This window comes from Myotis daubentonii, chromosome 4, assembly GCF_963259705.1.
Source record: "Myotis daubentonii chromosome 4, mMyoDau2.1, whole genome shotgun sequence".
NCBI classification, from domain to species: Eukaryota; Metazoa; Chordata; class Mammalia; order Chiroptera; family Vespertilionidae; genus Myotis; species Myotis daubentonii.
Window position 1 is genome coordinate 4,612,065 of NC_081843.1, and position 12,246 is coordinate 4,624,310.

At 36.7% G+C, this 12,246-nt stretch overlaps 1 protein-coding gene across 1 annotated transcript in view; it reads left to right on the forward strand.

Annotated features, from left to right (window-relative positions):
* LOC132232635 (phospholipid-transporting ATPase ABCA3-like) overlaps positions 1-12,246 on the forward strand; it is a 323,040-nt gene that overhangs the window by 193,882 nt on the left and 116,912 nt on the right. Inside the window, exon 16 of the mRNA XM_059692030.1 lies at positions 3,422-3,520. Within this exon, the coding sequence (XP_059548013.1) occupies positions 3,422-3,520 (99 nt within the window). The remainder of the gene's footprint in view (positions 1-3,421; positions 3,521-12,246) is intronic.

Sequence of the window (12,246 nt, forward strand, 5' to 3'; positions counted from 1 at the left end):
TTTGTTCATTTTCTCTTTAGTTTCAAGTGCCCTAGGAGCTGTATCAGTGAAGAAATTGCTTCGGCATATGTCTGAGATTTTGTTGCCTTTGGATTCTACAAGAATTTTTATGGTTTCCGGTCATACATTTAAGTCCTTTATCCATTTTGAGTTTATTTTTGTGTATGGTGTAAGTAGGTGGTCTAGTTTCATTTTCTTGCATATATCTGTCCAATTTTCCCAACACCATTTATTGAAGAGACTATCTTGGCTCCATTGTATGTTCTTACCTCCTTTGTCAAATATTAATTGAGCATATTGGTTCGGGCCGATTTCTGGGCTCTCTATTCTATTCCATTGATCTATATGCCTGTTCTTGTGCCAGTACCAGGCGGTTTTGAGAACAGTGGCTTTGTAATACAGGTTTATATCTGGTATTGAGATCCCACCTACTTTGTTCTTTCTCAGGATTGCTGCAGCTATTCGGGGTCTTTTTTTATTCCAGATTAATTTGGGGGGAGTTCGTTCTAGATCTGTGAAGTATGCCGTTGGTGTTTTAATGGGAAGTGCATTGAATTTATAGATTGCTTTGGGTAGTATGGACATTTTAATGGTGTTGATCCTACCAATCCATGAACACGGTATGTTCTTCCATCTGTTTATGTCTTCCTCTATCTTTTTTTTCAACGTCCTGTAGTTTTCTGAGTAGAGGTCTTTTACCTCTTTAGTTTATTCCTAGGTAGCTTAATTTTTTTGGTGGGATGGTAAATGGGATTGTTTTGTAATCTCTCTTTCTGAAAGTTCACTATTGCTGTATAGAAATGCCTCAGATTTCTTGGGGTTAATTTTGTATCCTGCTACATTGCCAAATTCATGTATTAAGTCTAGTAGTTTTTTGATGGAATCTCTAGGGTTTTCTATGTATAATATTATATTACTTCCTCTTTTCCAATTTGTGTGAGAAGAGCTCAGGAGATTTATCTCAGTGCAGTGGCGGATGCAATGGCGTGAGCGCACTCCGCCTATACAAGCTTCCTCTACACACCGGGAAGTGGCAGCGCCCGCCTGAGTAAGCCCCCTAGAGCCCCTACATAGTACCCTAACTTTCCTACCATTCGTTGCCCTAAGGATGTTGTAAACTTCTGATTGGTCCAGAAAGTTATATATGTCCCTGTACTTAAACAATAAAGTTCAGACTGCGTCTTGAACCTGTCTCTGGAGTCGGACATGCTTTGTTAGGACTCCATCGGCCTCACCCCCGCGGGACCCCCTGCCTCAAATTTGGATGCCTTTTATTTCTTCTTCTTGCCTAATTGCGATGGCTAGTACTTCCAGTACTATGTTGAACAGGAGTGGTGAGAGCGGGCATCCCTGTCTTGTTCCTGTTCTTAGGGGAAATGGTGTTAGTTTTTGTCCATTGAGTATGATATTGGCTGTGGGCCTATCATATATGGCTTTTATTATGGTGAGGTATGATCCTTCTACTCCCACCTTGCTGAGAGTTTTTATCAAAAATGGGTGTTGTATTTTGTCAAATGCTTTTTCTGCATCAATTGATATGACCATGTGGTTTTTTTCTTTCAATTTGTTTATGTGATGTATCACGGTTATTGATTTGCGGATATTGTACCATCCTTGCATCCCTGGGATAAATCCTACTTGGTCATGGTGTATGATCTTTCTGATGTACTGCTGGATCCGATTTGCTAAGATTTTGTTGAGGATTTTGGCATCTATGTTCATGAGGGATATTGGCCTGTAATTCTCTTTCATTGTGTTGTCTTTACCTGGTTTTGGTATTAGGGTGATGCTGGCTTCATAGAATGAGCTTGGAAGTGTTCCTTCCTCCTGAATTTTTTGTATTAGTCTGAGGAGGATAGGTTTTAGTTCTTCCTTGAATGTTTGGTAAAACTCCCCTGTGAAGCCATCTGGTCCTGGGCTTTTGTTTGCTGGAAGCTTTTTGATGAATGCTTCAATTTCTTCCATAGTTATTGGCCTGTTGAGATTTTTAGATTCTTCCTGATTGAGTTTTGGAATGTTGTATTTTTCTAGGAATTTGTCCATTTCCTCCAGGTTGTCTAGTTTGTTGGAGTAGAGCTGACCATAGTATTTTTTAACAATAATTTGTATTTCTGTTGGGTCTGTTGTTATTTCTCCTCTGTCATTTCTGATTTTGTTTATTTGGGTCCTCTCTCTTTGCTTCTTGGTGAGCCTGGCTAGAGGTTTGTCAATCTTGTTTATCCTTTCGAAGAACCAGCTCTTGGTTTCATTGATTTTCTGTATTATTTTTTTTGGTCTCTATGTCATTTATTTCTGCTCTAATCTTTATTATCTCCTTCCTTCTGCTCACTCTGGGATTTTTTTGCTGCTCTCTTTCTAATTCTTTGAGTTGTAGAGTTAGATGATTTACTCCCATTTTTTCTTGTTTTTTGAGATAGGCCAGTAGAGCTATAAACTTCCTTCTCATGATTGCTTTCATTGCGTCCCATGGGTTTTGGATTGTTGTGTTTTCATTGTCATTAGTTTCCAGGATGTTTGTAATTTCTTCTTTGATCTCATTGGTAACCCAATCAATATTTAATAACATGCTATTCAGCTTCCAAGTGTTTGAGTATTTTGGGTTGTTTTTATTGTAGTTTATTTCTAATATTATGCCATTGTGGTCTGAGAAGATGCTTTTTATGATTTCAATCTTCTTGAATTTGGGGAGACTTTGTTTGAAGATGTCCCATGAGCACTTGAGAAGAATGTATATTCCGTGGCTTTGGGGTGAAATGTTCTGAAGATGTCAATTAAGTCCATCTGATCTAGTGAGTCATTTAGGATTGCTGTATCTTTGCTGATTTTGTCTAGAGGACTTATCCATTGATGTCAGTGGTGTATTAAAGTCCCCTACTATGATTGTATTGTTGTTGATCTCTCCTTTGATATCTTCCAGGAGTTTTTTTTATGTATTTGGGTGCTCCTGCATTGGGTGCATATATGTTTATCAGGGTTATATCTTCTTGTTGTATTGATCCTTTTAGTATTATGAAGTTTCCTTCCTTTTCTCTTGTTATGGCCTTCACTTTGAGGTCTATTTTGTCCGATATAACTATTGCTACCCCAGCTTTCTTTTCATTTCCATTTGCCTGAAAGATATTTATATATTTATCTTGTTTGCTCATTTGTTGCTTTCAATTTTGTATTTTACATATGAGTGAAATCATGTTCTTAATCTTTTCTGATTTATTTCCCTTAGCATGATATTCTCAAGATCTCTATCTCTCTCAAATCAATAAATTAAAAATTGTAAAAAAATCTATCCATATTGTCACAGATCTCAATATTTTATCTTTTCTTATGGCTGAGTAGTATTCCATTTTATATATATATATAAAATTTATTACTAGAAAATAAAATGTATCTAAACTAGTGCTTTTTTTTTTCTTCTTGTCTCCAGATTTGAAGCTCTGTTTAATGATCTGAATGAGAAAAAGGGTGAGCTTGGCATTACCAGCTTTGATGCTTCAGTTACTACCATGGAAGAAGTCTTTCATAAGTGAGTAATAATGACCTTAAAAAAATTTCCACCACTAAAATTATACACCATTTTGAAGGCAAACCTCACCTCACCCTATTTGCATTGCAAGAAATTAATTACAGTTATGGATTTTTAAAAATATGTTAATATTTATGCTAATGTAGTTCTGTATTTTCAGCTATGAATGTGTAAAGATTTTGAACTTGGGCCTTGATGCATATGTCTTACTATGTTAGTCAAGAAAAAAAACAAAAATTAATATTAATGTTATCATAGGAAAAGTTAGAATTGTAATTGGAGTCTGAACTAGAAATGACTTTAAAATTTTGACCTAACCATGTTTCCATAATTTATTTAATTTGTACATTATTTTATTTTATTGACAGTGTTACAGATGTCCCTCAGTTTCTCCCCCGTTACCACCCTCTTCCCAGCACCTAGCCAACTCCAGCCTTCACCATCCTATTCTCTGTGTCCGTGGGTGATGCATATATGCATACACGTTCTTTGGTTAATCTCTTCCCACCCACCCACCCCCACCTTTCCTCTGAGATTACACAGTCTATTCTGTGTTTCCATGCCTCTGGACCTATTTTGCTCATCAGTTTCTTATGATAATTAGATTCCACTTATAAATGAGATCATGTGATATTTATTTGTCTTTCTCTAACCAGCTTATTTCACTCAGTATAATACTCTCCAGATTCCTCCATGCTGTCTCAACGGATAAGAAATACTTATTTTTACAGCTGTGTAGTATTCCATGGTGTAAATGAACCACCACTCATCTACTGATGGGTCCCTGGGCTGTTTCCAGATCTTAGCTATTGTAAACAACACTGCTATGAATATAGGGGTGCGTATAGTCTTTCTTATTGGTGTTTTGGGATTATTCTTAAGATATATTCCTAGAAGTGGTATTACTGGGTCAAACAATAGTTCCGGTTTTTTAAGAATATATATTATTTTTAATTGTTTACAGTATTAGAGTTATCTCTCATTCACCTCCTTGACCCACCTCTACCCAGCCCCTACCCAACTCCCAGGTCTTCACCACCCTATTCCCTGTGTCCATGGGCTATGAAGATCAGTACATAAGTTTTTTTGGTTTAATTTCTTCTCATCCTCTCACCCCCAAATTGAGGTATGTCTGTCTGTTCCATGCCTCTAAGCTTCGAGTCTTACTTTGTTGATCACTTTTTAAAAAATTAAAAATGGAACTTCTGTTTGACCCAGCAAATCCACTTCTGGAAATACATCCTAAAAAACCCAAAACACCAATCAGAAAGAATATAAACACCCCTATGTTTATAGCAGCTTTATTTACAGTGGCTACGATTTAAATAGCCAAACTGCCCATTAGTGGATGAATGGGTAGTTCATTTTTTATGTTTTGAGGAAACTCCATACTGTTTTGCATAATGGCTGCACCAGTCTACATTCCCACCAGCAGTGAACTAGTGACCCTTTTCTCAACATCCTCCCCAACACTTTTTGTTTGTTGATTTATTGATGGTAGCCATTCTGGCAAGTGTGAAGTGAGGGAAGGGTATTTCACTTAGCATAATGCTCTCCAGGTCCCTCCATGCTGTTGCAAAGGATAAGAGGTCCGTATTTTTTTACTGCTGCATAGTATTCCATGGTGTAAATGTACCACAGCTTTTTTATCCACTCATCTACTGATGGGCACTTGGGCTGTTTCCAGACCTTAGCTTTTGTAAATTGTGCTGCTATGAAAATAAGGGTGCATACATTCTTTCTGATTGGTGTTTCGAGTTTCTTAGGCTATATTCCTGAAAGTGGGATTGCTGGGTCAAATGGCAGTTCCATATTTAATTTTTTAAGGAAAGTCCACAATGTTTTCTATAATGGCTGCACCAGTCTGCATTCCCACCAGAAGTGCACTAGGGCTCCCTTTTCTCCACATCCTCGCCAGCACTTGTTGTTTGTTGCTTTATTGATGGTAGCCATCTGGCAGGTGTAAGATGACACTTTGTTGTAGTTTTTAATGTGCATCTCTCTGATGATAAGTGACACTGAGCATTTTTTTTCATATGTCTGTTGGCCATCTGTGTGTTCTCTTTGGAGAAGTATCTATACCGATTCTTTCCACATTTTTTTTAAAAAAATTTATTTTTATTCATTATTGTCTTAAGTTTTACATATGCCTCCTTTTCTCCTCAATTGACACCCCCCCCCCAACCATTCCCACCCCAGGCAGGCCACCACCGCCCCAGTGTTTGTGTCAATTGGTTATGCTAGTATGCATGCCTACAAGTACTTTGGTTGCTCTCTAATCCCCGCCCCCCATCTTCCCTGCCATTTGACTCTGAATCTATTTTTGTTCATCAAATTATGTTGATCATTATATCCCACATATGAGTGAGATCATGTGATATTTATCTTTCTCTGAGTGGCGTATTTCACTTAGCGTAATGTTCTCCAGTTCCCTCTATGCTGTTCAAAGGGTAAGAATTCCTTCTTTTTTACAGCAGTGTAGTATTCCATTGTGTAGATGTGTCACAGTTTTCTAATCCACTCATCTTCTAAAGGGCACTTAGACTATTTACAAATCTTAGGTATTGTAAATTGTGCTGCTATGAACCTTGGAGTGTATATATCCTTTAAGACTGGTGTTTCTGATTTCTTGGGATATATTCCCAAAAGTGGGATTACTGGGTGAAATGAGAGTTCCATTTTTAACTTTTTGAGGAAATGCCATACTATTCTCTACAGTGGCTGCACCAGGCTGCATTCCCACCAGCAGTGCATGAGGGTTCCTTTTTCTCCACATCCTCACCAGCACTTGTCATTTGTTGATTTGTTGATGATAGTCATTCTGACAGGTGTGAGATGGTACCTCTTTTGTTGTTTTGATTTTAATATCTTGGATGATTAGTGACTTTGAGCATGTTTTCATGTCTCTCAGCCTTCTGTATGTCCTCTTTTGAGAAGTGTCTATTTAATCCTTTGCCCATTTTTTGATTGCATTGTTTATCTTCCTTTTGTTAAGTTGCATGAGTTCTCTGTAAATTTTGGAGATTAAACCCTTATCTGAAATAGCATTGGCAAATATGTTCTCCCATGCTTTCTTGTGTTGGTGATGGTTTCTTTTGCTGTGAAGAAGCTTTTTATTTTGATGTAGTCCCATTTATTCATTTTCTCCTTAGTTTTCATTGCCCTAGAATCTGTGTCAGTAAAGATATTGTTATGACATATTTCTGCTATTTTGCTGCCTATGGAGTCTTGTAGGATTTTTATGGTTTCCCGTCTGCCGGAAGCCGGTCCATCCTTGCTGCTTGACACAGTCGCTGCAGGAAAGAAACATCTGCACAGCATATGTTTCAAGGGACCTGGCGTATATAGCATACTGTTCTTAATATGTTTGCTCCCCTTAGCGCTGTGTGTTTTAACCAAGGTCACCTCTCCGAGAAAGGTTGTTTCCCCAGGTAGGAATTTTTCCCTGAAGTCAGGGAGGGCATGAAACTCCTTAACTAAGTGCCAGGCGGGTAGTTAATCACTACAAACAATCATGCTTAAGCTACATAATCTTTACTCCCTGGAATGGAGATAAGAAACGCCCTAACCTTTGTAATAGAAATTGACAGGATTAAAATCAACTGGTATAAATACGGATGTAACAAGACAATAAACAGCAGAGCCTCTCTGGAGATCGAGACCAGAACTTGGCTGGAGATCCTGGCTAGGCTGCTGATCAACTGAGCGCTGTCTCCGTGTCATTCCTTCTTCGCCGACTCCGTCTACACCTTTGGGGACCCCTGGACCTGCTGGGGCTGGACCCCGGCACCCGTCTTACATTTAAGTCCTTTATCCATTTTGAGTTTGTTTTTCTGTATGGTGTAAGTTGGTGATCTAGTTTCATTATTTTGCATGTATCTGACCAAATTTCCCAGCACCATTTATTGAAGAGACTGTCTTGACTCTATTGTATATTCTTGCCTCCTTTGTCAAATATTAATTGAGCATAATGGCCTGGCTAGATTTCTGGGTTCTCTGTCCTATTCCACTGATCTATATGTCTGTTCTTGTGTCAGTACCAGGCAGTTTTGAGAACCATGGCTTGGTAATATAGCTTGATATCTGGTATTGTGATTCCTCCAACTTTGTTCTTCTTTCTCTAGATTGCTGCAGCTATTTGGATTCTCTTTTTATTCCATATGAATTTTTGGAAAGTTTGTTCCAGGTCTTTGAAATATGCTGTTGGTATTTTAATGGGGATTGCATTGAATCTATAAATTGCTTTGGGTATTCTGGACATTTTAATGATGTTGATTCTACCAATCCATGAACATGGTATGGTCTTCCATTTGTTTATGTCTTCCTCTATCTTTTTTTTTCAGTGTCCTGTAGTTTTCCAATTACAGGTCTTTTACCTCTTTAGTTAAGTTTATTCCTAGGTATCTTAATTTTTTTGGTGCAATGGTAAATGGGATTTTTTGTTTGTTTCTCTTTCTGTGAGTTCATTATTGGTGTATAAAAAGGCCATAGATTACTGGGTGTTAATTTTGTATCCTGCTACATTGCCGAATACATTTATTAGGTCTAGTCGTTTTTTATGGAGTTTGTGGGTTTTTCTATGTACAGTATCATGTCATCTGCACATAAGGACAGTTTTACTTCTTCTTTTCCAATTTTGAGTCCTTTTATTACTTCTTGTTGTCTGATTCCTGTGGCTAGCACTTCTAGTACTATATCAAACAGGAGTAGTGAAAGTGGGCACCCCTATCTTGTTCCCTATCTTAGTGGAAATGAGTTTAGTTTTTGCCCATTGAGTATGATGTTGGCTATAGGTTTGTCATATATGGCTTTTATTATGTTGATGTATGATCCCTCTATTCCCACTTTGCTGAGAGTTTTTATCAAGAAAGTGTGTTGGATTTTGTCAAATGCTTTTTCTGCATCATTTGATATGTGATTTTTGTCTCCCAATTTGTTTATGTGATGGTATCAAGTTTGTTGATTTGCGGATATTGTACCCTCCTTCCATCCACACTTGGTCATGCTGTCTGATCTTTCTAATGTAATGCTGGATCCGATTTGCTAAAATTTTATGGAGGATTTTAGCATCTATGTTCATCAAGGTAATTGGCCTGTAGCTCTCTTTCTTTGTGGTGTCTTTATCTGATTTTGGAATTAGGGTAATGCTGGCTTCATAGAAAGAGCTTGGAAGTGTGCCTTCCTCTTGAATTTTTTGGAATAGTCTGAGGGGTATAGGTTTTAGTTCTTCTTTGAATGCTTGGTAGAACTCCCCAGTAAACCCAGTCGGACCAGAGCTTTTGTTTGCTGGAAGATTTTTGATCGTTGCTTCAATTTCTTCAGTGGTTATCGGCCTATTCAGGTTTTTTTATTCTTCCTGATTGACTTTTGGGAGCTTGTATTTTTCTAAGAATATGACCATTTCGTCTAGATTGTTCATTTTGTTAGAATAGAGTTGTTCATAGTATTTTTTTCTTAACAGTTTGTATTTCTGTAGGATCGGCTGTTATTTCACCTCTTTCATTTCTCATTTTGTTTATTTGTGTCCTCTCTCTCTGCTTCTTGGTGAGCGTGGCTAAAGGTTCATCAATCTCGTTTATCCGTTCAAAGAACCAGCTCTTGGTTTTATTGATCTTTTGTGTTGTTTATTTGGTCTCTCTGTCATTTATTTCTGCTCTGATCTTTATTATTTCCTTCCTTCTGTTTATGCTGGGCTTTTCCTGTTGCTCTCTTTCTAACTCTTTGATTTGTAGGGTTAGGTAATTTATTACCATTTTTTCTTGGTTTTTTTTTTTTTTTTTTTTTTTGAGGTACGCCTGTAAACTTCCCTCTCAAGACTCTTTAAATGTGTCCCATAGGTTTTAGATTGTTGTGTTTTCATTGTCATTTGTTGCCATGATGCTTTTTATTTCTTCTTTGATCTCTCTGGCAACCCAGTCGTTGTTTAATAGCATGCTATTTAGCCTCCAGGTGTTTGATTTTTTTCATTGTTTTTATTGTGATTGATTTCTAATTTTATGCCATTGTGATCTGAGAAAATGCTTGATATGATATGATTTCTATCTTCTTGAATTTGAAGAAACTTTGTTTGTGCCCCAATATGTAGTCTGTCTTTGAAAATGTCCTATGTGCACTTGAGAAGAATGTATATTCCATGGCTTTTGGGTGAAATGTTCTAAAGGTGTCAATTCCATCTGATCTAGTGAGTCATTTAGGATTGATGTTTCTTTTTGATTTTTTGTTTAGAAGATTTACCCAGTGGTGTTAGTGGGATATTAAAGTCCCCTATTATGACTGTATTGCTGTCAATCTCTCCCTTGGTATCCTCCAGAAGTTTTTTATGTATTTGGGTGCGCCTATATTGGGTGCATATATGTTTACCAGAGTTATATCTTCTTGTTGAATTGCTCCCTTTAGTATTATAAAGTGGCCTTCCTTACCTTTTTTATGGCCTTCGCTTTGAGGTCTAATTTGTCAGATATAAGTATTGCTACCCCAGCTTTTTTTTCATTTCCATTAGCCTGAAAACCCTTTTCCCATACCTTCACCATCAGTCTCTGTGAGCCCTTTGTTCTGAGGTGGGTCTCCTGTAGACAGCAGATATATGGGTCATGTTTTCTTATCCATTCAGCTATCCTAGGTCTTTTGATTGGGCATTTAATCCATTTACATTTAAAGTTATTATTGATAGATACTTCTTTGTAACCATTTTTATTCTTTATGCCTGTGTTCCTTCGTCCTTTCCAATTTCTTCTTTTTACAGCAGACCCTTTAGCATTTCTTGCATTGCTGGTTTGGTGGTCCTTCCTTTGTCTGTGAAGCTCCTGATTTCACCCTCAGCTTTGATTGATACAGTATTGTATCAATACTTGTTGGGTATAGTATTCTTGGATTCAGACCCTTGCTTTGCATGACTTTGTATATTTCATTCCATTCCTTTCTGGCCTGATGTGTTTCTATTGAGAAATCTGTTCATAGTCTGATGGGAGATCCCTTGTAGGTAACTTTCTGTCTCTCTCTGGCAGCCTTTAAGATTCTTACTTTGTCGTTGATGTTTGCCAATTTAATTATAATGTGTCTTGGTGTTTGTCTTTTTGGGTTCATCTTGTTTGGGACTCTGAGCTTCTTGGACTTGTGTGAGTTTTTTCTTGCCAATATCAGGGAAGTTTTCTGTCATTTTTTCAAACAAGTTTTCTATTCCTTGCTCAGTTTCCTCTCCTTCTGGTACCCCAATTATGCAAATGTTGCTTTGTTTCATGTTGTCCCAAAGTTCCCTTAGGTTCTCCTCCTGGTTTTTAAGTTTTTGTTCTAGTTGCTGCTCTCTTGGGTATTTTTTCCTACCTTTTCTTCTAGCTCACTGATGCGGTCCTCCACTTCCTCTAGTCTACTGTTGATGCTTTCTATTGTGTTCTTTATTGCAGTGATGTCATTCTTCATTTCTGCTTGGTTCTTCTTCATTTCCTCTTAATTCTTACACATATTGTTGAATTTGTCTTCTATCCTTTTCAGCGCCCTTCTGATCATTGCTCTGAATTCATTCTCTGACAAATTGCTCGCCTCCATTTCGTTTACTTCCTTTTCCAGTGATTCCTCCATTTCTTTCATATGGGTGCTGTTTCTTTGTCTCCCCATGTTCGCTCCTCTCAGGGTGTCTGGTTATGGAAATGTTGGTCAAAAGGTACAACCTTTCAGATATAAGATGAGTAAGTTCTAGAGAATACAGGTCTCCACAATACATTATGGTAACTATATTTAATAATAATTGTAAATTTGAAATTTTCTAAGACAATAGATCACAAGTAATTTTTTTGCCCAAAAGGCAAAAGTAACTCTGTGATGTGATGAATTTGTTAATTATCTTGACTGTGGTAATGATTTCACAATGTATACACATACCAAAACATATAGTATATGTTCTATACTATAAATACATATATAATTTTTATATGTCAATCATACTTCAATAAAGCTAAAAAATAAAAAAGATAAATAGAAGGAAACAAGATGTTAGATATAAGCCCAAATATATTGATAATTATGTAAATGGATGAAATACAATTTGGATGCTACTTTTAAGAGAATGTGTGTATGTTTGTGTATGTTTTTTCCTGTTTATACATTTCTGTGGAAAATATCTCATCAGGATTCTCTCTAGGTAATAAGAATTTTTTTCTTCCACTTATTTATATTATTGGATGGTTTCCTAATGGAAATTTATTGCCATTGAGTACAATATGAAGAATTAAAAACTTCATATGACAAAGAAAAATATTAAATGATTATTTTAGAAAGTATAATGGTCCTCAAGACTTTTAGTATCAAACAACAGACAACCCTGCAGGGACGTTTTAAAGCAAGGTTTTAATATGCATATGTGATCTTTAAAGGCTACAGAAGTCATCAATCTACTCATTACTGGGAAGGTCATAATTCAGAATGATTAATGTTGTATTCCATACAAATGCTAATGGTGGAATTTAAATTACCTTGATAGTTCTATGGCTTAGAAAAAATACATCTTTTAAATCATGTATTTCTTACCAAGTGTTTTATCACTTTAGTGTATTTTTTCCTGTCTCTCAGTATAATATTTTTCTATTATTCTACTTAGTACTTTCCTCCTCAGATTGTAATTACTTGTGTATATCTCTTTATTTTTCTCGAATATCTATACCCAAAGACCCAGCTTTAAACATAGGCAGCAGTAAGAAATGTAAGGACTTAAAAAAAACACACTAGCCTATGTC